Source organism: Chlorocebus sabaeus, chromosome 21 (assembly GCF_047675955.1).
Source record: "Chlorocebus sabaeus isolate Y175 chromosome 21, mChlSab1.0.hap1, whole genome shotgun sequence".
Classification (NCBI taxonomy): Eukaryota; Metazoa; Chordata; class Mammalia; order Primates; family Cercopithecidae; genus Chlorocebus; species Chlorocebus sabaeus.
In genome coordinates, this window is record NC_132924.1 from 25836963 (window position 1) to 25861204 (window position 24242).

Sequence of the window (24242 nt, forward strand, 5' to 3'; positions counted from 1 at the left end):
ATAGCAGATAGGAATTTTAACAAAATTCGTAACTCAAGATTGAAGCTGAGATACGATAAACACTTTTTGGAATAAATTTTTGTTACCAGTTTCTCTAAGTTGAGAATAATAACAAACACCTATGCCAATATAAAACAATGTTTATGTAATTTTTCTTTTCTTTTGATAGAGGGTCTCGCTCTGTCGCCCAGGCTGGATGGAATGCAGTGGTACGATCTCGGCTCATTACAATCTCTGCCTTTCAGGATCAAACCATCCTCCCACCTCAGCCTCCTGAGTAGCTGAGACTATAGGCATGCACTACCATGCCCAACTATTTTTTGTATTTTTAGTAGAGACGAGGTTTCACTATGTTGCCCAGGCCAGTCTTGAACTCCTGAGCTCAAGCAATTCTCTTACCTTGGCCTCCCAAAGTGCTGGGATTACAGGTGTGAACCACTGCACATGGCCTGATTTTAGTTATTATATATTACATATCATCACTGAAAAATCATTAAAGGTCCTAAGGAAGAATACTTATATGAAATGTTTGTGTGAATGTGTAAAATAAAAGTAAGGTGAATTTACTAATTGTTATTTTTGTTAGTGTCATCTAACATTTTAGATAATAATTTTCCCTTTCACTAAAATCACTAAAGTCTTCTATACGACTACATAATTCTGATTTTTTTCAGGTTATAAAAGTCTTTATTTCCATTTAATTAAATATGCTTTTTCATTTTATGATTCGACCCACTCCTCCATTCTCAAAATAATTTGGTAATTTGCAATACAGTTTTCCCCATAGTTTCAGGAATTTGTCTCTTCCATTTCCCATTGCTGATACCATAACTCTTTCTGTTCTCCTTTTGTTTTCTTTCCCCATATGATTTCTGAAACACCCATCTCTACACCCTGAAAATATCTGTATAATTTTCCTCCTTTCCATCGTCTTCCTTGGTTTGCCTGGAGTAAGTCAGTTCTCTCAATTAGCAAGAGAACTTCTTTGAACTTGCCTCTTTCTTAGAAGCAATCACTATTCCTTTGACCTGCAAGATTTCAATTATTTGGGATTTATAGACATCTGCAATATTGGTATTGGTACTATATTTCCTTCCTTCAAGTAATTATTAAATAGCCACTAGATGGCTTTGTCTTAAAGACATGAGCTAAATTAAATATACATCTCTTTAATAACTTTAGAATTTTTAGGCATAAAAGTCTTGCTGCTCTGCTCTATTAAATCTTCCTGCAGGCACGGTCAATTTGCTCTGTAATGCTTATACTAGGGAGGCCCCTTACTAGCTGCCAGGCTGTGAACCTTCAAATATTCAAAGCAGCCTCTGGGCCAGGCGGGTGTGGTGGCTCACGTCTGTAATCCCAGCACTGTGGGAGGCCGAGGCAGGAGGCTCACTTGAGGTCAGGAATTTGAGACCAGCCTGGCCAACATGGTGAAACCCTGTCTCTACTAAAAATACAAAAATTAGCCAGGTGTGGTGGCGCATGCCTGTAATCCCAGCTACTCGGGAGGTTGAGGCAAGAGAATTGCTTGAACCTGGGTGGAGGTTGCAGTGAGCAAAGATCGCGCCACTGCATTCCTGCCTGGGCAACACACTGAGAGTCTATCTCAACAAAGTAGTCTCTGACTCAGTACCTAGCTTTCCTCTCTATAGTGTTTTAGCTTTGTAGGCAATTATTGATTGTATACTTTTAAAATACGTAAGAAAAAGTTATAGCATGCCACCATGTCAAGCACTGGGCAAGTACCATAGAGGATTGAAAAACAAGAGGAATGCAATGGTAATTAGTATTTATTAAACATTCTCTACTTATATACTGTCACAGCAGATTATATTATTAATACATATTCTTTTGAAGTCACACTGTAAGAATGGAAGAGGAAGGGAATATTCATAATAGAGCCTGAAGTTTGGTATTCTCAAAACCCAGAAGATGACCTTCTCGTGCATTTGGTCTTCTTCACTAAGTGAGGCCTGGCAACCCCAACTGCTGAATCAACTCTATCATGTAGTTCCTACCAAGAACACTGGCTCCTTTGAAAATAAAGATCAATTACATGCCAATTTATTCAATTTCAAAATTCACTCTCATCTCTACTGTATTTCTTGAGGTAGCAGTCTGACTCTCTTAAATTTTCCCCCTCACTTCTCACCTTGAGAATGACCTTCTTGTTATTCCATGATTTCCAACTATTATCCATATTTATGTTACTACCTTTCTTTACACAGCTAACGAGATTCTTCTGTTCTGGGAAAGTAGGGGCATGAAAATGAATGGATATCAACTTAAGACAGACATCTAAAACCGAAGGTTAAAGAGAGTACATGGTAAAGGCGTAGAGAAGCAAGAGACAGAAGTGGGAAATGCGGAGTGAGGTAGGGAGAGGAAGCAGTGTGTCTCAACATGAAAACACTGAGGATCATTTTGATGCCCCTTCTGTTCCTTATCTACTAACATCTCTAGTCCTATTACACTTTTTCTTCACAATTTCCTCTCTGCTGCTGCTTTTCTAATTCATTAGTAAGAGATCCTCTTTACTAGTCCTGGTCCTCTAATCAGGATGGCCTCAATGTCTTGCTCCCATAGGCTTTCCTTCTCTTTCAGCAGGTGTGCAAGACACAATTTAGGGATTTCTTTTTCTCACCTGGTGGGAAGATTGGTTTTGTTCACCGTGTTCCAGTACATAAAATGTGGCCTACTCACCAGCTATCAGGATGTGTACCTTTTAAACATTCAAATTCTAGCTTTTGACTCAAAAACTGGCCTTCCCTTATATAGTTTTCACAAGTTCTTCACATTAAGAAAAAAGAGCCTCTTCTATTTCACTTTCCATAGTTATTTCAGTAATAAACCTCAACACAAAGTATAATGATAAAGTAAAGAGACTAATTTTCCTATGTATCCCTAAACAAATTACTTTGTAACTTGCTCATGACTTCAAAACCTTGGAGAAAGAATCATCTACATGTAGTGCTTACTTCATTGCTAGACTGAATATAGAAATTTAAATTAGCTACATTTACAGAAGGCAAAAAGCAAATCTGTCCAATTCTTACTTAGGTAAAGAAAATCTTAAGCTATTTCCATCATTGCTTGCACTTACCTTATCAACATATTTCTTAGGATTGTAAAATCACAATGTTCACCATTTTCAACTGTTAAGAAAAAAACAGACCACATATATTATATTTCCACTAAACCTAGTCTTTTCAAAAAATATTTCACAGGAACTTGGGGCGTAAAAACAAGGAGAGGAAATGCAAAACAGATCAATTTTTTTGAGAATTAACACTAACATAGTACTAATGTAAGGGCATGACAGAGAAGTGTACTTTATTATTGTCTTATCGTAGTTTAATCCTCAGAAATAGATATGTAAATCTAACAAATGAGCTCTCCAGAAACAACTTTGAAATTTTGAAAGGGGAAATCGTGTATTTTCTTATTATTGGTAAAAAATATATTTATTCTATAATACATTTAAAAAATTCAGTGGGGTGAGTGAAGGGAGAATCACTTTAGAAAAAATCTTAAGGTAACCAAAATGAAAAAGGGAGCCAAGAATTTTAAGGTTCTTTACTTTTATTTTTAAAGAATGTAACACAAATAGGAATATTACTTGGGAGTAGAGGGGTAAACTACAAGAGAGATGCAAATCAGTTTCTCCGGTGCGTGTTTTTAAGTGGTATGTAAGTTCTAAAGCCTCAGCTCAGCAATTGAAAGTTGCCTGGGCATGATAGAGCGAGCTGGGAACAAAGTACATGGGTCACTAATGGGAAAACTGCCAATAAGGACAGTAACTTGAAACAATATCCTAAAAACTAAAGAACTGTGCAAAATAAACCAGGGGCAATGGTGTGTGCTTATGGTGATGTGATGTGGGAGGAGCATAACGTGGGAGGATCACTTTGAGCTCAGGAGTTTGAGGCCAGTTGGGCAACATAGCAAGATCTCGTCTCTTAAAAAAAAAAAAAAAAAAAAAAAAAAGTTCAAAAACAATAGCAACAAACAGATAAAACAATCATGTCTCAAATTTTGGTTTCAGCTTACTGTAATACAGAAGATTAAATATCAGATTAAACCAATACAATAAACCTACTGCCAAGAGGAAGGACTTCTGAGGTTTGGTGTTATAACTAAGATTTTATTGGTATTTAAAACTCCTTACTTAACCCTTAATAATTTAAGATAGCAAGTTAAAAAACAAAACAAAAAACTCCTTACAAAACTAGTAAAGAGGATCTCTTATTAATGAAAATTTTTTTACTCTAAATATGCGGTATCAAAAAGGGCAACTTCTGCACTGAGGAAAGACTGTGAAAGTTTTAACTGGGCTTACAGATTTCTTCAATCATTCTTGAGGGTCCATGACCATCTGACATTCCGATAAAAGTGACTGGCCTTCTCTCCAAAATGTTTGATTCCAGGAGGTTCATTAGATTCCCTGGGAGCAAACTTTGGGCCCCAAGTAAAGAACCCCTGAATTTTAGGTATGTTTTCAAATAAGAAAACAGAAATAATCTTAATGATGAGACAGGAATGCCAGTCAGGGATAGCCAGGGAGGTGCAAGTTGAGTATCTCTTATTTTAAATGCTTGGGACCAGAAGTGTTTTGCATTTTTTTGGAATTTTGGAATATCTGTGTCATACTTACTGGTCGAGCATCCTTAATCCAAAAATCCAAAATTCAGAATGCTCCAGTGAGTGCTTCCTTTGAGCAGCATGTCAGTGCTCAAAACGTTTTAGCTTTCCTTTTTTTTTCCTTTGAGATGGAGTTTCACTCTTGTTGCCCAAGCTGGAGTGCAATGGCTTGTTCTCAGTTTACTGCAACCTCCGTCTCCTGGGTTCAAGTGATTCTCCTGCCTCAGCCACCCGAGTAGCTGGGATTACAGGCACGCGCCACCATGTCCGGCTAATTTTTGTATTTTTAGTAGAGACGGGGTATCTCTGTCAGGCTGGCCTTGAACTCCCGAGCTCAGGTGATCCACCTGCCTCAGCATCCCAAAGTGCTGGGATTATAGGCGTGAGCCACCACACCTGGCCAACGTTTTAGATTTCTGAGCAATTCACATTTTGAATATTCTAGAATGTTCACCTATACACAACTTTAGGACTGAACACATACTTGCCTGACTTAGTAGGATACAGGTTTGAAAAATATCAGCGTATTTAAGAGGAAAATGAGACTGTAAGAACCTGAAATCAGCACTATCCTTGAAAATCTAGACTATATCAATACAGTATGCATATTGTACTACTTACTATAAATACAAAGTTTTAATCAGTTTTGAGATCTTACAGAAAGTCATTCACTGAAGAAAATCTTACCTTCAGCAACACCCCAAGGATACTGCCTTCCTCTGACCCTTTTGCCATTAACTTCAATGATAGTATTACTACCTACCACAGCAAGAGGTAAACGGTCCTATAAAACAAAGTATTCTTGTTCAAATACATCTCTGTAGTCCTCACGAATTCAAGAATAAAAAAAGTTACATTACTCAACAGATTAGCCAAAAAAAAAAAAAAAAAATTACTTTTGATAGTTTCTGTATTAGTTTTTAAGGCCATTTAACAAATATTTGGTAAACTGCCATCACACGGTATTACCACCAAGGTAAACAATAAATAAAATTAAATTTTCTCTTTAATGTTAAGAATATTCAAGCATACACTTGGTCAGATTATTTACTAAAAATCACTACAGAAAGTTGTCTCATACTTGGGGGGGATAAAAGGTAAAAAATACATTGGCATTTAGGAAAAAAAAGTGGGCTAATGACTAGCCTGCATACTTGATCACAAACCAACTACAACAGTACCTAAAGCAGGTAATAGTCTATTTGCTAAGCTCTAACTTTGGAACTTCAAATCCTGGTGACTGGATTTGTATTCATCTATGCATAGCCCTTCACAATTTTGTGGCTCCTGGAAATATCTAAGCAGCTATTTTATACAACTGCAGAAATTCTTCACTGGCGATGTATAACAATTTCATTATTCCAAGATATTTGCCTACATAATGCCATTATTCAGTACACCATTTTTAGGGCCAAACTATGTAGAAAATCATGAGATAAAATACAGAAAATATGTTGATGTTACTTTTTGGTTGGTTTTTATTATTTTTAATTGAAACATAATTGTACATATTTGTGGGGTACAGTATGGTATTCTGATACCTGTATACAAATACGTAATGATCGAATCAGGGTAATTAGCATATTTGTCAACACAAACTTATTTTTCTGTATTGGGAACATTCATAATCCTCTCTTCTAGCTATCTGAAAATATAGACTAAATTACTGTTAACTACAGTCACCCTACAACGCCACAGAACGCTAGAACTTATTCCTCGTATCTAGCTGTAATTTTGGTTGGCTTTTATAGAGACAAAATAAATACATTTTTGTCTGGCAATTAAAACATAACAGAATGAATTCTCTCCTTTCTCATCACTTGCTTTTTAAGAGGGAAAAAAATTACATAATATGAAAGCCACTTAATTAAAAACAATTTGAAATAAGAATTGTGTTATTCGCCTCGGTAGTTTATACAATTCCTTATTAGATACACTAGCTAATCTTCAAAGTTAACTATAAAGTTGAATTCAACATTAAATCTCCATAGGCATTTTGTAAGCCAACTACTTAAAACACTGATACTTTTGATCTTTCCTGCAGACGCTGTAGTATGTTTTTAAGGCCTCAGATTACTTTAGTGTATGTACAGGGATGAACCTACCTTTATCTTTTTAACAAGTTTATTTTCTTCTTCATCATCTGTTTCTGGAAATTCATATATTTTAATTTTATGTTCTTGGATTTCTTTCATTATCTAAAATGGAAGAAGTAGTCAGGAAAAGAGCACCATACATAATTAGTACGTTAGTCTTATGTTTATTACATGCTTCTTAGATTCCTATAAGGGTCCTTGGTTCCAGATCCTTTACTGTTTTTAATGATGCAAAGTTGTAATCTAAAAGTACTATGCTAGTCTTTTTTTTTTTTTTTTTAACTGTAAAGTTGATATATAAACACCAAATCCAATTACTTCAGAAGTGTTAAAGTCATATAGCTATCATATCAAAAGAGTTCCAAAAAGATGTAAAACTCCAGAAAGGGATTTCTCTGATTGATTTCCACAGTAATGACCTTAGGTCATTTATTTACAATGACTGAGATTCTTCCTTTAGACACAAACTCCCAAGTATCTTATTTAGTTGAATAAACAGGGCTAAACTCACCTAAAATTTTTAGTAGAATCTAGCAAAAGTAAGGTAAAACTAAGTACAGCACTGCTCCCTGCACATTCATCAGAAAAATTCTTGCATGTACATGTATATACACACAAACTGAGGAGCAACAGGTATAAGATTAGGGAAGGACACAGGGAGAAAACACACCTTAGAAATTAAGAAGCTCAAGAATTAATAAGGAAAATGAAGAAAACTAAAGAAGACAACTTATTAATAACATCAGTCAAATTAAATTATCATGTCCAAAATCACGGCAAATTCTAAACAGAATAGAGACATCCAAATAATTTTCAACTACCTATCCTTATTTGAACCCATAACAAACCAATGGCTAATATACTAAACCTATCTTCCCTACCTATACTTATATTTTGGTGCAATTTTCATGGCAAAGGTTCCCAGCAGCTATAAAAGGACCCTGAACAAACTATGTTACATGGTTACTATACCAGACAGAAGTAAACAGAAGTAAAATTGTCACTGAAAGAAAATAAGACCACACATCTTTTACAATTAGGGTATGTACCTAAATTTTAAAAAAAAAGAATAAACGAGGAATTGCAAATACATGATGAAGAGAAAAATGAATAATAGTAGCTAGCACTAAAAGCAGTGGTTTTAGTCAGAGGTTGTATATTAAAATGACCTCAGTACAACCATCAGAATGTGACCAATTTGAAAGAAGAGGTCACTTCATATTCAGCTTTTTTATCAGTAAAAATCCAAATCGAAATACATAATAAACAAACAGAAATGCATTATATACTAGTATTTGAAACTTAGAAATAGCACATTACAAAATAAAAATGGGAATGGGTAAGTGTAAAACAGAAAAATACTAGATATAGTAAAAACAATGTACTAAAACTTTCTGAAAATTAGTATGAATTTAGGACAACTTCAAAGTAAATTTTAACAGGCTTTTAATAACAGGTTTCAAGGTATTCTGAAATTCATATTGAAAAAGGTGAAAAACAAATTATTTTGTTACAACAGGACTATACGGACAATAGAGATAATTACAATCTATTTTTAAATGTTATACAAAGTTGTTGTGGTTTAAACAATATACTACTGGCCAAAAATAAAGACTACTGCAATAGAGAAAGGTTCCAGAATTGACCCTATATTTCATAAAATGTAATATATAATGAACAAGACACAAATTAGAAATATGTGTGACTGTGTAACTCAATATTATTGAGACAACTAGACATGAGTCTAGAAAAACAGTTTAGTGGTCTTCCAGCTAGCTTATACAGCATGAGACTCTTAATCTTAGGGTCATAGGTTTGAACAATAACTTAAACTATAAATATCCCATAAAGTGCACTGAAAACAAAATTAGGATATAAGCAGCAAAAGAGAAAACAGAAAAAATATTGTGAAAATGAAAGAGAACTAAATACTCAGAATAAAAAGAACCCATATCAATAAATACGGGTAGTACCAAGTACTACTGGTCAAAAAGACAAAGGATTTGAATAGATGTTTACAAAAAGGGGGAAAACACAGCTTTGTTTTTAAAATGTTCAGCCTTTCTGGAAAGTAAAAAGAAAAGACAAACAAATGATTAGGTACCACTTAATTCCAAAAAATTTTTCAAAATAAAAATAACAATGCTGGCAAAGTCACAGTGAACCAGATGTAGACTTTAGAAAACAAATTTGTTTTATTGGGAAAGCACCATGACAAAATGGGGAGTGGGGAGATAAAGACCCATAAAAAACAATCATAGCCTTTGAAAGAATAATCCTCTTCCTGGGAATTCATTCTAAAAAAATAATTCGAGGAGAGGGGAGGGGAGGGGAGGGGAGCGGAGAGAATAATTCTAAAGAATATGGGGAGAAATGGTCTGTGTGGGGGTATTACTAAGAACACTTAAAACAGTCATATTTAAAAACTGACAAAGGCAGAAGATTCAAGAGTTATTTTTAATATAGTATAAATGACAATACAGTAAAGCAGTAAGAGGAATGGATTGCAATACATTATACTAAAAATAGTAAAAACTGCAAATTATGAGAATGGCATAAGAAACCTGGGTTAACACATCCTGCTCACCTGTTTTTTAAACTGTTGGCATTCCTCTGGTGTGAGTGTGTCTGCTTTGGCAATAAGTGGGATGATATTCACTTTTTCATGCAAACGCTTCATAAACTCAATATCCAATGGTTTAAGTCTGAAATACACAGTATTTAATATGACTAAATTCATCAGTTTGGGAGAACAAGATTCTTCACATCCCCAGTGCTAGTTAAATACAACGTAACTACTTTACTTACTTATCAGAAACACTCTGAAGATGTATTAGGCCAGCAAAAGTTAGGTAGAACAGGACTTCAAGAAGCATTGGAGTGGCTAAGGCTTTGACTCCTGCCCTTGAACCCTGGTCACAGGGTTTTGGCCCTAAAGAGGAATTGGAAAAACCAGAAAGGCTCCTAATAGAATTTCCTAGAATTATCTCTATATTTATTACTCAAAATTTACAAGGTTTTAAAATTTTTTTTATTTAATTTTTTAAGACGGGGGTCTCACGCTGTTGCTTTGGGTGGAGTGCAGTGGTGTAATCTCAGCTCACTGCAACCCACCTCCCAGGCTCAGGAGATCCTCCCACCTCAGCCTCCTGAGTAGCTGAGACTACAGGTGCACACCACCATGCCCGACTAATTTTTGTATTTTTTGTAGACACAAGGTCTCACCAGGTTGCCCAAGCTGGAGGATTTTTTAAAAATGAAAAATGGTAGCCCTCTTTCAACTCCACATTCAGTTCTTGCTACCAACTATCTTTCTCTGACAAGATGCTCACAAGATAATCTTCAACATCCCTTTTATTCATTACAATCTGGCTGCTACCTCCAGTTTGCCTCTGTACTTTCAAGAAGGTGACTAAATACTTCTATCATGGTGCTTACCATTACTTATTCTCTCACAAGCTCCTCTTCTTCCTTACGATACTTTTCAGGATCCTCTTGGTAAGCTAGTCCCTTAAGAGGTACATTCTTTAGAATTTCATACCAGGCTTTCTCTTCTTACTCTACATTCAGTACAATTATTATGACTACAATAGATTTCAATTATCTTCAATTAGTCAACTGACTTCCAAATCTTCATATAGGGCTCATATTTAAGTTCCAGATTTGTGTTTACCCAGTGGATATGATACCCGGGTGTTCCATGGGCTCCTTAATATCAAAAGCTCATCTGAACCCCCATTTTCCCTCTTCTATGCTTCCTATCTCAGTGAATGGCACTACAATCTTCCCAATTACTCAAGTGTGAAACCTAGGATTCCTCCCCTCCTCTAATCCTATTCCCATATATATAGTATGTGTATAGACATGTGTATGTGTGTGCGTGTGTGTGTATGTATGTACGTACGTACGTATATCTCCATTTCCATTACTTTAGGCCACCAAGACCTTTAGAATGAATAACTATACTACAAACCATCCATACTGAAGTCAGAGTAGTCTTTCTAAATCCAAATCTTATTGAGTTATGACCTGACCAAAAATCTTATTAAAGGCCAGATGCTTTAACTAGAATGGCCTACAAAGCTTGTGAAGACATAGACTCTCAAGCTAACCTCAACTCTTAGCATGCCTGCCCTCTCTTTTGCCTCCTACTTCCAATGTGCCAGCCTTTTTGAATTTCTTGCAATTCTTTGAAAGTACCATACTTTGAACACCCTCCGTTCTCATCCTTCTTCTCCTTGGCCTCGCTAAGTCCTATTCATCCTTTAGGACACTGGCTTACGATCCAATTTCCACTGGGAATCCTTCTCTAACCTAAGACTAGGCATATTTCTATGTGGTCACAACACTTAATATGCTGTACAGTAACTGCCTGCCTGCATACAGATGGTTCCTCACTATGGTTCCACTTAACAACTTTCTGATAGTGTGCAAGCAATACACGTAGAATAGAAACCATACAACCGTTCTTTTTTTCATTGTCAGTACAGTATTCAATAAATTACATGAGATATTCAACATATTATTACAAAATACGTTTTATGTTAGATTTTGCCCAAATGTAGGCTACTCTGTAATGTTTAGTAGGCAAGGTGTATTAAACGTATCTTCAACTTATGATGGGTTTATGTTACCCTGTCCCAAGTCGAGGAGCATCAGTATTTGTTTCTCCCGTCTTCTCACTGAAATACCCTCTACAGTAAGGGCCTTATCTCAATTCATCTGTATCCTCAGCACCCAGCAGGGTATCTAACACTCAAGAAGGTGCCCAAATATTTGTTGACAAAAAAAGTAAGCTGCTGTGATTTTCCTTATGTCCTTTAGTAATTCTAAATGCAAACCAAAGTCCTCAAATCTAGAATATACTGTGGACTAAAATTCAATGTTTCACAAGAATAAATGAAGATACTAAAAATATTTTGCAAAGGACCACCATTCTAAAGTGGTATTCCTTAACTTTCATAAAAACATGTGAAAAATGAAATAAAGGTCTCAATCTGTTAATAATTTTATAAACTAATACTGACTAATAATTGAATTGACTGACATTTTAAAATGAAGAAAGAGAAACACATATATTAAAACTGGGGGGATTAGGGCCCTAAGACTAATAAGATAGTCCAGTCCTTTGACTAACAAAGATTACTGTATATACTTTACTGTGGTAGTAAGGGCTGAGAGGCAGAAAAACAGAGACAGTGAGGGGGAGAAAGCAAACATGGAGAATTAAGATAGCTGCCTCCTATTCTAACTCTCCTAAATCTCCTGAAAATTGACACTGGCATTCAGAGAATAGGGAGCACAATGAAAAAAGTGTGTAGATGGAATAACACTGTTTATATTATCTATAAACTGTGTTCTTGCCTCACTAGTGTTAACTAAAAGAACCTATCCATTTTTATTTATGTTTTTGACAGGGTCTTGCTCTGTCACCCGGGCTGGAGTGCAGTGGTGCAGTAATAGCTCACCAGAGCCTCACTTCCACTTTGACTCCTGAGTAGCTAGGACTACAGGAGTGCACCCCCATGCCCAACTAATTTTTTGTTTGTTTGTTTGTTTTTTAGTTTCATTCTTATTGCCCAGTCTGGAGTACAGTGGCACAATCTTGGCTCGCTGCAACCTCTGCGTCCCGGGTTCAGGCAATTCTTCTGCCTCAGCCTCCTAAGTAGCTGGGATTACAGGCATCCACCACCAAGCCTGGCTAATTTTTGTATTTTTAGTAGAGACGAGGTTTTACCATGTTGGCCAGGCTGGTCTTGAACTCCTGACCTCAGGTGATCCACCTGCCTCAGCCTCTCAAAGTGCTAGGATTACAGGCGTGAGTCACTGTGCCCAGCCCCAGCTGATTTTTTAATTTTTTGTAGAGATGGGATCTCACTATGTTGCCTAGTCTGTGGCCTCAAGCAATCCTACTGCCTTGGTCCCCAAAGTGCTGGGATTACAGGCATAAGCCACTGCATCTGGCCTGAACCTATCCATTTTTAAAAAAAATTTAAGTTTTGCTTATTTTCATTAATCATTACATAAAACACTAAATATAAATGCCATGAAATATTCAATCTCAGATTTCTAAATTGTTATGGTTTTTCAATTTATACTCATGACAAATTTAAATTGCCACTACCTTATTAAGCTATTATGTCAGATACAAGCCTGCTTATTAATCCAGTGACAAAAAAGCAGAGTTCAGTTAATCTAAAATTGTAATAAATCTTAAGGGCATTTAATATAAAGTATTAAAATCCACATAAAAAGATTTTATATTTAAACAAAAAACAATGCTTGCTGAATATTTATTATAATATCCCAACTTTCAGAGAGAAAGATATTTAAAAATAAACATGACAAGGAATTAGGGAAGTCAACTTCTTAAATATAACCAAAGGGTCAAAGGAACATTTAAGTCAGTTTAAAAATTAAACTTTAGGAAAAAAGGTAAACCTTGTAAAAGTCCCAGTAAATTTCAGAAGCCTACAAAATGTCAGCAACAGAAAACATTTAGATCACATGTATATCACATTCTGGTTGAATTTTTTCCTCTGTCCATTTAGTTTTATATTGGCTGGTCTTTTCACCAACAAATTTAGTTTTCAAATCTTGTTTTTAAGCAATAGAAAATCCTTTATCATTTCTAGAATATAAGCCCATACTAAAGAGAAAAGACTACTTAACCTCAAAGTCTACAGCATAATAAACAAGTACAGGGCAAATGACAAATTTTTTTGTATGTATGTATATATGTATGTATTTATGTATGTATGTATAAGAGAAAAAATCCTTCTGTATAAAACTCACTGGATGACACCAATTTTTCTAAAAGTGGTAATCAAAGCTAGAAGGATAAAACACCATTTTAAAATTCATGTTCCAAGTCAGTTTTTTATTTTAATAACAATTACAAAATACTGAACAATGCACATGAGGCAATAATAGCTGAAATCATAAATTAGCCATGCATGCAGTTCATACTTGGTAGAGGGAGGTAGGAGTCACTGAAAGTACACTGTTGGACCAATTTATAATTACTGTAAAAACAAATCCCTCTAAAAAGGGAACGTAGGGACTACCCAGACAAGATGGAAAGGCTCTGATTCATCTATTAGAGTGCATGGAATTTCAGTCTGTAGTGAGCAGGATATCTGGAACTCTATATATAAAATTCCGTGTCATATTCCATCACTTAATCCACAATATCATGTACCAATGGGCAAAACTTTGCTCCATTTCTAAAAATAAACTGAGAATTCGTTCAAAGGTATATTTTTATATATAAGAAATAGCAATTTTAAACATCTTACTCCTTGTGACAAGAAACGGCACAAAGCCACTACATATCACTTGAATATAAAAATGTATTCTTTTTAAAAAGCTCTCATTTCCCATGCAATTTTAAGAAATAAAATTTTCCCCAAGGGGATGGGAGGAATGTAATTTCATGAGAATTACTCAACTTGGACAAAGTCCAGAAGATCTAAAATAATAAAATTGGTTATAAGCTGACAAATTTTATTGACTTAACTGCAAGTTAAGATTTCACTCTGCTGGCTTACAGGAAAAGGCCCTGACAAGTTAAACGAGAATGATTAAAAAATATAAATTCGAGTAGCTACATAAAATACTCATAAAAGGTTATACAGTGTATTGTACTTTTGAGATTACTTTTTTTGAGCCTAAGTCAAAGAGTCAATTTAGTGATTTAAATATGTAAACTGAGAACACTGTAAAAGAATATTAGACATAAAAGAAGAAACATTTTTACCCCACTGCAATCTGACAGTGCAAAAATATAAGTATGTAATTAAGGCTCCCTTATCCATTGAGAGTGATAATGGGCACTGACCTATCTTTAAAAAAATAAAAGAGAACAAGAAGCCAAAAATAGAAGAGAAAGGTATACTTGAAGGAATTCGTTTACACTACTGTAATGTGAGTGTTAGATAACTTAATGCTATTTAGCCTGATGCTACTACAGTTCTTTTGGTGGAGAGATGGTGGAGTTACAATCATCAGGTGGCTGAATTATATATGCTGAGTTACTTATCCAAAGGAAAAGACTGAGAAAGAATAACTGGAAAAATCTGCAGTTGTCAACGACACATATATGTACTCAAAACGACAGGGGAAGTACAAAGAACAAAAAAAGGGAGTACAGGCTAACTATAACAAACAGAACAATCAGATCAGGTTAAAGTCTAGATTCTTAGGTCTTAAATCCTAATAAACAAAAGCTTAGTAATAACAATATGATACCTAAACAACATGTCTATGACAGTTAAAGTGAAACAGAAGCCAAATAGATTTATTGTAGAAAGAAATGGCACAAGAAAACACTGGCATGCAAGTGTTTTTGATAACCATTTCTTATGAGACTTATAATAAATAGCATCTTTGGATTTATTCTGAATATGTCTAACTGGTATGGCTGCTTCTCTTTATTGGTAGTTCAATGAGTAGCAGAGTGGTTAACATGAAAGCTAAATTTGCCACATTGAGACCTCAAACCATGATGGCAATACTTTATTTCCATGAAGAAGGGAAAATCCTTATGAATGAAGAACCAAGGAGTAAAATCACCGTTAGCTTATATAGGATTTAGAAAGGCTTTCAACTAAGACATTTCTACATGAAATTTAGTACTTCATAATGGGTACAGTTGTATGTACTTCACAAACTTAAAGATTACTAAAATACGCACATAAAGGTAACAGTAAGCAACAACAAAAAAAAGGAATTAGCAGTATCAAGGTACTGACCCATGTCCTGAAGGAGCAATGAAGTATAAACAACATTGCACCCTGTTATCAGGCATCTGACGTCTGTTCACTCGTGATTCTGCATTTAAGTAGTCCTCAAATTTACTATCAATGTAGTCGATAACAGGCTGCCAGCTATAGAATGCAAATAAACAAACAAGTTGCAATTCTACATATGAATTAACGGATGACTGTTAAAGGACAATAATCAGTATTTTCAAACGGGCAAAATGAATTTACCAGTAGAAGGTATGTCAAGTTATTCCATATAAATATTCAAAAATATAAATTATGTTGAATAAATCTTTATTATTTTAAAACTTTCCAAGTGAAAGAAAATAAACTACTTATTGTCAAAACACAGCTAATTAGCATATTTTTGCACTAATAAGTGTATTAATAACACACTTCATAATATGAAAACAATTATATTCAGTTTTAAATTTCAAATGAGATTACTTTAAATAATAAAAAAACTTCATGATGAACTTTAGAGTTTTAAGAGTTGACAGAAAATTACCTCAAAAACAACGTGAATTCAAACAAAAATAAAAGTATTATTTATAAAATACTAAGATAAGTACTTCAGACTAAAATTTCATAGTTGTTTTCTTCACTTAGGACTTACAGAAAAACTGAAGGTCTAAATATCAGGTTTAAATTAGGACTGAGATAGAATTTATACAAATGGATAAAATTAAAGCAAACAGTTTTAAATTTCTTACAATAATGAGAATTCTTCTATTTAGCTATGTTATAATATGTCTTAAAAACAATTTTATGATAGGTATTATCTCCATTTTATAGAAAAGTAAATGGGTTCAAAGAAGTTAAACAACTTTGTCAGGTAAGTGGCAAAGTTGGTATACAAACCCAAGTCATATCACTTAAGTTTGGTGACCTTTGCTAAGATGAGAAGTTCTAAAATGTTAAGAAGAAAAAGTTTAACCACCCTAGTACCCCAAATGCACTTCAAAGTTGTGAGGACAAACCCTTCTTACCAATTACTATTATCCACTGCGTCTCCAAATCCTGGAGTATCAACTATTGTGAGCAGCAACTGAACACCACCTTCTTTGATTAAAACTTTAGATTGTTCCACCTGTAAGAGTAATTGGTGAAGATGTTAATATCATACATTACACCAGTGATTTCCTACAAGGGGTGACGGTAGGGACGTTCGAGTTTATCAAAACCAACTGGGAAACTGTTAGAAAGACCGAATCTACCTACTCCCACATTTTATTTAGAATCAATGATAGTGGGCATTGGAAATCCACATTATTTGAAAGAAAAGCATATATACAAATAGTATGCGAATCTCTTGGCAAATTCATACTGGATTTATGACTCATACTTGGTATAAAGAAAGACAGAGGAACTGATAAAATAGTGATCACCACTAAAGACATGTAATGCTTATATAAACTTAAATGTGCATCTAATAATACAAATAAGCAGTTTGAGTGATTTAGTAACTCACAGAGTTCAAACGTAATTAATCAGAGAAGAACATCTAATCTACCATTTACAGTAAATGTGTTCCTGGACTATTCTCTATCATGTTTGGCCCCAACCACTCACTCAAATGAACTTACTATCATTCCTTAATCTTTCTCAGCATGAATGTAGTTACCCTTGTATCTATGTTATGGCTAGGATCCAATCCTTTTCTCAAATGTGATACTCCACATTCTGGACAATGTAATCAGCAAAAGTCCAGACAGTTTTAAAAAAAAAAAAAAGTGTATTCTGGTAGGGTGAAACCTTACTATTGGACTTAAATGATAACAACAGTTCCTGGAACAATTTAAGATATTCTGTAACCTCAAGCTCTGTATCAGAAGATGTATTATCATTCATCCTGGGCATATGCTGCTGTTAAATGCAAAGTATCAGTTTTCAGGAGCCCAAGATAAAGCAAACACGGATTCAAATGAAAAGGGAATAATCCCTCCAGAAAAAGATAGGCTTTCTCCTGATACACATTTATATCAAGTCCTTATTAAGGCTAGCAGCTCCAAGTATGCTGATAAGCTAATTTACAAGACAAAAAGTTTGGGGCACTTTTAGAGATAGCCTATTTCCTTTTGGCATGTTTTATAGATGCTACCTGATGCATGAAGAGACTAACATGTGGAGACTAAGATTGCTGAGCAAGAAAAGTCTGCGGCCTCACAATCCAGTAACACTTTCTGAGATGATGGAATTGTGTATCCACACTGCATCTCCAAATTCTGGGGTATCAACTATTGTGAGCAGCAACTGAACACTACCTTCCACTTGTGCATGTGGCTACTTAGTCCTTGAAATCTGACCAGTGCAAATGAGGAGCTGATATTTCATTTTATTTACTTTGAATTAACTTAAATAGCCACATGTGGCTAGTGACTACCGAATACACAGCAGAGGTCTACAGCAATCAAGAGCTTTCTGTTAAAATAATTTTATTATCAGGGATAAAACTTACTAAAACTGAAAAAAATTGCCTGAAATGCATGCATGACTTACCTTTTAGAGAAATGAGATGCCAAAGTCTGATCTTTTAGATTAATGTTCTTTAAACTACTTTGATCCTGATATAAACTATCAGTGAAAATTTTGCAGATCCAAAAGACATTTACCCACCAAATATATACTATTGGCAATCTGAATATTAAGTATTAATATGTATTATCATTTTTCTGTAGATTACAAAAGTAAACACCAATAAGAGTTGTAGTATTTTCTGATCATCCTCAGTATCAATGACTGATGCACATCATTTAGGAGATCACTGTTACATACCACATAACTAAGATAACATGTCTATTATCAGGTTACCCTAATAACATGAGGGAGGCAAACTAATTCAGAGAAAACAATCAGATTCATCAGTGTGAGATCATGGGAACCAAAGGAAAAAAAATTTTTTTTTTTAGTCAGGGTCTCATTCTGTTGCTCAGGCTGGAGTGCATGGCAGATCATAGCTTACTGCAGCCTCACTCCTGGGTTCAAGCGATCTTCCCATTTCAGCCTCCCAAAGTGCTGGGCCAAAAAGCATTTTTAACGTATCATCTCATCTGGTTTAAGAGGTTTACATTTTATCTGATGATCTTCTAATCAAAGGACAACCCAGTCAAATCTAACATCTCAATATCTTGAATTCACCTCCATCTCCTTTATAAAGACAGATCATTTATTCATGATAACTGTGGCTGAAGCAGAAATATCCAAAGTAATCATACCACTCCTTTACCTACTTACTCCTTTAAATAACATAGTACTATATACTAGAAAGTGATACAACAATATAGTTAATCTACATGAATCATCTCCCAATTTTACTTCAAACTATTTCTGGTTCCTTTATTACCAAACGAAGCCCATTCTACCTTCAGTAATATGCTGTATACCAATTACACATTTTAACTTAACAGCTTAAATTTTAAGATATTTCCCTGTTTAAAAAAAAGATCAGTTCAACAACTTACTGACTTGCTAAGACAAATGAAGATTTGTATTTTATACACTTTAAGGAATGTTTATTCTTCTTTTCTTCTCTGGCCTACGAAATTCTATGTATCCATACATGGTCAAATACAAAGAAGTCAGTGACATATGGAAAAGATCCAGAAAACACCACTGTAAACTAGTGCCATTCACAGAATCCAACTGTATCCTATCATCTGGTATTACAAGTATTCTCATGGGATCCATGGAAAACAAATTAGTTCAAGTCCAAGAATTTCAAACTTTTCTTAACAAATCTATTCCAAATGGTCACTTTCCCATGCACTTTCCTTAAGCAGGTCACATCAACATATTTTATGGCATCACTCAGGGCTCTCTAAGATTAGCTGCATAATTTAGTACCAAAAGAACGAATCGAGGGCATTTTCAACTGTTTTTCCCTGAAAAATAAATAAAACTAAAGCTATCGTCTACGTATCATCTATGTATAATTAATCTACTGAGACCTCTTTTGGCATTCGAGATTCCAGAAATCCAAGGTACTCATTTTCTAATACTGAGTGTATACAGTATACAAGAGTTCCAGTATACTGAGTTTTCAGTTTTACAATCTGAGGAAAAAAAGTCAAACAATGTTTATTATACAGCTTCATATAAACTAATCTTTTCTAACTTAATGTTACATGCCACTTATTAAGGTAAATAAAAAATGTTACTTAATTAAGAACATAACATTTTGAAGACAGAGTTAAAATTTTCTGTCAAGAGCTTACCTCTACCTACACTTGCTCAAGAGGTAGCATTATAGCCAAAACTCTGAAGAGATTTGAATGGCCTGAGATACTCCACTCAGCTCAAACACAAAAGCTATTTTGCTTATTTATTGACTCAAAAGACAAATATCATCTTAATCGTGTTCCACAAGAAAGTGAAAGAGGAAGTGACGAATAGTAGAACAGTTATCCCTAAAGAATACTTCCGTCTCATCAAGACCCAGAACTACTTTACTGAGAAGAAAGTTGATCCCAAAACTCTAATTTGGCCTTCTATTCTGAACCTCTCCATCTCTTATATCCCTGTCTCCTTACAGTGAGACCTCAAATCCCTTGCCCCTCTCATTTTCTATTAGCAACCTCCTTCCCAAAACCTTTCTTTCTTTCCCTTTCCAACTCAAATCCCATTCTGGATTAACCCATCTTTCTATTTCTACACCATAAAATTCATGACTTTCAACCTCAAGAAGAATTTCCCTGCTAATATTCCTCTTATGTGCTCCTTAGTCTTATGCCTCTCCCATTTCCCAGTAAAGCTCTTTCCAAGCCCACGTCTGTCACAATGCTCAGTGCAGTACCTCACTTAAAAATGAGACCATTCCCAGTCTGTCTGAATCAGCAGTGTACCTTATGGTACAGTGTGTGTGAAATATATCTTTTTCCTAAAGCGGTTTCTCAATCTACTATAGGGAACTGATTAATTTCCATTTCAGATTAATCTTGACAACTGTTTACACTATTTCCCCTCTATCTTCAATCTCTCATTTCTTAGAGAATGACTTGCCACAGGATATAAGCATTCTCAGGTCTCTTTTGGAAATCATCAAACCACTCTGAGTCCTCTATACTCATACTCCTAGGTACTCCTTTTCATCCCTTCCTTAATAGCCATCACCCATCCTCACTGACTCACTTACTACTCACTTCTCAACCCACTGCCATCTTGCTACCACTTCATTTAAATTTACCTTGCCAAGGTCACCTCTACAGCACCTTACAAAAGCATCTTTCTCACTAAGTCATAATTGTTTGTCCATATTTTTCCCACAATTGTGAGATCTTTGAGAACTTTTTGTCTTATCATCATTGTAGCCCCAAAACTTAGTATAAGACAAGCATTCAAATATGTTATGTGAATGGCTCAAAATCTATCAAAACTGGACCAAATGTCAACAGGAAAGTTTCCTGATTGGGCTCTGTGAAAATTTTTCAAGGAGTCTATCAAGTATGTTATCCTAGAGATGTACGTACTGCTTTCACCTTTTCTCACTTTCAAAACTTTTGCAACCACTTCATCTAAAATAGTGATTTACAAAACTTCAGGGGCCAGCTGGGCGCGGTGGCTCACACCTGTAATCCCAGTGCTTTGGGAGGTTGAGGTGGAAGGATCAGTTGAGGTCCGGAGTTCGAGACCAGCCTGGCCAACATGGTGAAACCCCATCTCTACCAAAAATACAAAAATTAGCTGGGTGTGGCGCGCGCCTGTAAATCCAGATACCCAGGAGGCTAAGGCAGGAAAACTGCTTGACCTCAGAAGTGGAGGTTGCAGTAAGCTGAGATCACACCACAGCACTCCAGCCTGGGCGACAGAGCAAGACTCCATCTCGAAAGAAAAAAAAACAACAACAACACTTCATGGACCAATAAAAAGTTTCAAAGGGGAACAGCATAAAGTTTCCAACTAATAACTTCAAAAAATCTAAACAGTGTCATTGTACAAAAGAATTATCTTAATAGAACACATTAAGAAAAAATTAAAATGGACTTTCATCTCAGAAAAAAGGATAATTTCTTCCCAAGAAAGGACAGATGATACCCTTTCACTGACATAAAGTATGATTTAAAAATTTTCAAATGCAGGCCAGGTGTAAGTGGCTCACGCCTGTAATCCCAGCACTTTGGGAGGCCGAGGCGGGCAGATCACTTGAGGTCAGGAGTTCGAGACCAGCCTGGTCAACATGGTAAAACCCCATCTCTACTAAAAATACAAAAATCAGCCAGGCATGGTGGCATACGCCTGTAATCCCAGGTACTCAGGAGGCTGAGACAGGAGAAACACTTGAACTTCAGAGGCGGAGGTTGTAGTGAACCAAGATTGCGTCACTGCACTCCAGCTGGACGAAAGAGCAGGACTCCATCTCAAAAATAAATAAATATAAAAATTTTCAATTGCAACAAAATTATAAAATAAAGCTTAATTGTTAGTATATATACAACATTGTAAGCAATATATTTCCAAAAAATTTTGTTAATCTGAGTAGCTATATTTGAGACTGAAACATGAAGTAGAGCTTATCACATGTTCAATTTTTTATTTTACTTCATTTTCATTAATCTTTTGGAAAAATATATATGTAAGTAAAAAATGGAGGTAATATGGTACCATTCCATTCGAAACATTCTGAAAGAACTAAGGCAAAACACTTCCCTCTCCTCCTTTCACCCTGACAGACACAGGATAAAACCAGTTTGCAGCAGAGCAGTGGTTCTCAAAATGCAGTACCTAGACTGGCAGTAATACATTCTGAGAACTAAACAAATACAAATTATTTGTGCCCTGCCTTAAACCTGCTATACAGCAAACCATGAAGAAAGGGACTCAGCAATCTGTGTTTGAACAAGCCTTCCACGTGACTGTGATGTGCGCTCAAGTTTGAGAAGCACTGGTATAAAGAATTCCAGGACTGGTGTCAGCTTGCATCTGGAAATGCACAGATAGCAGGGTTCTGACGTCCAAGATAAGAGGTTAAGAATTAATCTTAATGAGCTTCTATTAATACTGAAAACTTCACTTGAATCAGAACCACTATTTTACACACAGGAGGCTAAAAATCAGCTCTCTGTTCAGTGTACACAGCTTCCCATTCCTTCCACGACTGTGAATGTGAATAAATATCTCCTTTAAGATACAAGTCTCTTATAAACAGATAACGCCCAGGGATGAGAATATGAGATCATGGTCTTTATTAAAATCTTGCTCCTTATTCAGCTACATAACAGGAGAGTGTTTTTCTCCCCATTTTTATAAACATTTGTATTTTGAAAATCAGGACTGTATGTTTACCAGTCTAATACGTCTGGACTGAGACACAATACTGGTGATCACTCCCCTCTACTGTGAGTGTTTATGAGCTTCCAACGGCAGATCATCTGCTAGACTACTGGGCTTGGTAAGGAGCCAGCCAACTATTAAAACGATTACATTCTAATTTTCTAACTACATTCAGGCTTCTTGAATGACTCTGACCCTGTCTGTAATAATGGCATGTTCTTTCCTGAGTAATGGGCAAAAGAGTTTAGATGATCTTCAACTGGTTCCCAGTACACAAAGGAATACACCTCCATGGTTCAGTCAGGAAAGAGGACTTCTACAGGATTCTAGTAAGGATCAATCTGGTTCTCAAATGTTACAGGTCTTCTTTTCGGTAAAGAAAAGATATTTAACAGTGGTACACATGCCTCTGTCTTAAAAATCCTCCTAGAGATATTCTCACCTCCATTACCCCTTTGTTTTCAAGATAAAGAGAGTTTCTGGGAAGATATTCACAACAGAAGAGGATATTTTTGAAGTGTTATTTTAAAGGAAGGTAAAATAAGTTTAGACAATTTATTCTGAAGCTAGGCCAATGTAAGAATTCTAATAAATTGAGGGCATGTCACATCTTTAACAGATGCTTGCCTGGCGAGAAAATGTCTGCAATATATAAAATGTAGGGGATTATTAGATTTTTAAAACTCCTATAAATCAGTAAGAAAATGACAGAAAATACTAAGATTATCAAAACACTTTAATGAAATGTGAACAGTTAATGAGTACAAAAGACATGTTCAACCTCACTAGAAATCAAAGAAAATAAACTCAAATACCTTTATATCTTTATGCACACACAACAGCAATGAGCACCTAAGTCTACCAAAACATACACAAGAATGTTCCTATTAGTAAAAAACTGAAAACCCAAAGGCTTATCTAAAATAAATAATAAAGGATATACTGATAAATTCACACAATGGAGTATCATACTATGATGAAAAAGAACTACACCCAACATGAGTAAATAAATACAGACGTGGGTGGTTGGGCACGGTGGCTCACGCCTGTAATCCCAGCACTTTGGGAGGCCAAGGTGGGTGGATCACGAGGTCGGGAGATCGAGACCATCCTGGCTAACATGGTGAAACCCCGTCTCTACTAAAAATACACAAAATTAGCCGGGCGTGGTGGCGGCGCCTGTAGTCCCAGCTGCGCGGGAGGCTGAGGCAGGAGAATGGCGTGAACCCGAGAGGCAGAGCTTGCAGTGAGCCGAGATCGCGCCACCGCTCCAGCCTGGGCAACCAGCAAGACTCCAGCTCAAAAATAATAATACTACTAATAATAATAATAATACAGACGTAATCTTCACTGAAAGAAAACAGATACAAAAAGTGTATGTATATAACGTTCAAGAACAGTCAAATTTATCTACGGAGAAAGCAGTCAGTTAAGGTGTTTATCTTTGTGGGGTGTAATACTGAATGAGAGTGAG

At 35.5% G+C, this 24242-nt stretch overlaps 1 protein-coding gene across 2 annotated transcripts in view; it reads right to left on the bottom strand.

The window, feature by feature from the left end:
- The window catches only part of SEPTIN7 (septin 7), a 105583-nt gene that overhangs the window by 16403 nt on the left and 64938 nt on the right, over positions 1-24242 (bottom strand). For both annotated transcript variants that reach the window (XM_038004831.2, XM_073008967.1), the window contains exons 4-9: positions 16492-16592; positions 15491-15625; positions 9325-9442; positions 6747-6839; positions 5329-5425; positions 3104-3155 (exon numbers count right to left, since the gene is read on the bottom strand). In XM_038004831.2, coding sequence (XP_037860759.1) covers positions 3104-3155; positions 5329-5425; positions 6747-6839; positions 9325-9442; positions 15491-15625; positions 16492-16592 — 596 coding nt within the window. The remainder of the gene's footprint in view (positions 1-3103; positions 3156-5328; positions 5426-6746; positions 6840-9324; positions 9443-15490; positions 15626-16491; positions 16593-24242) is intronic.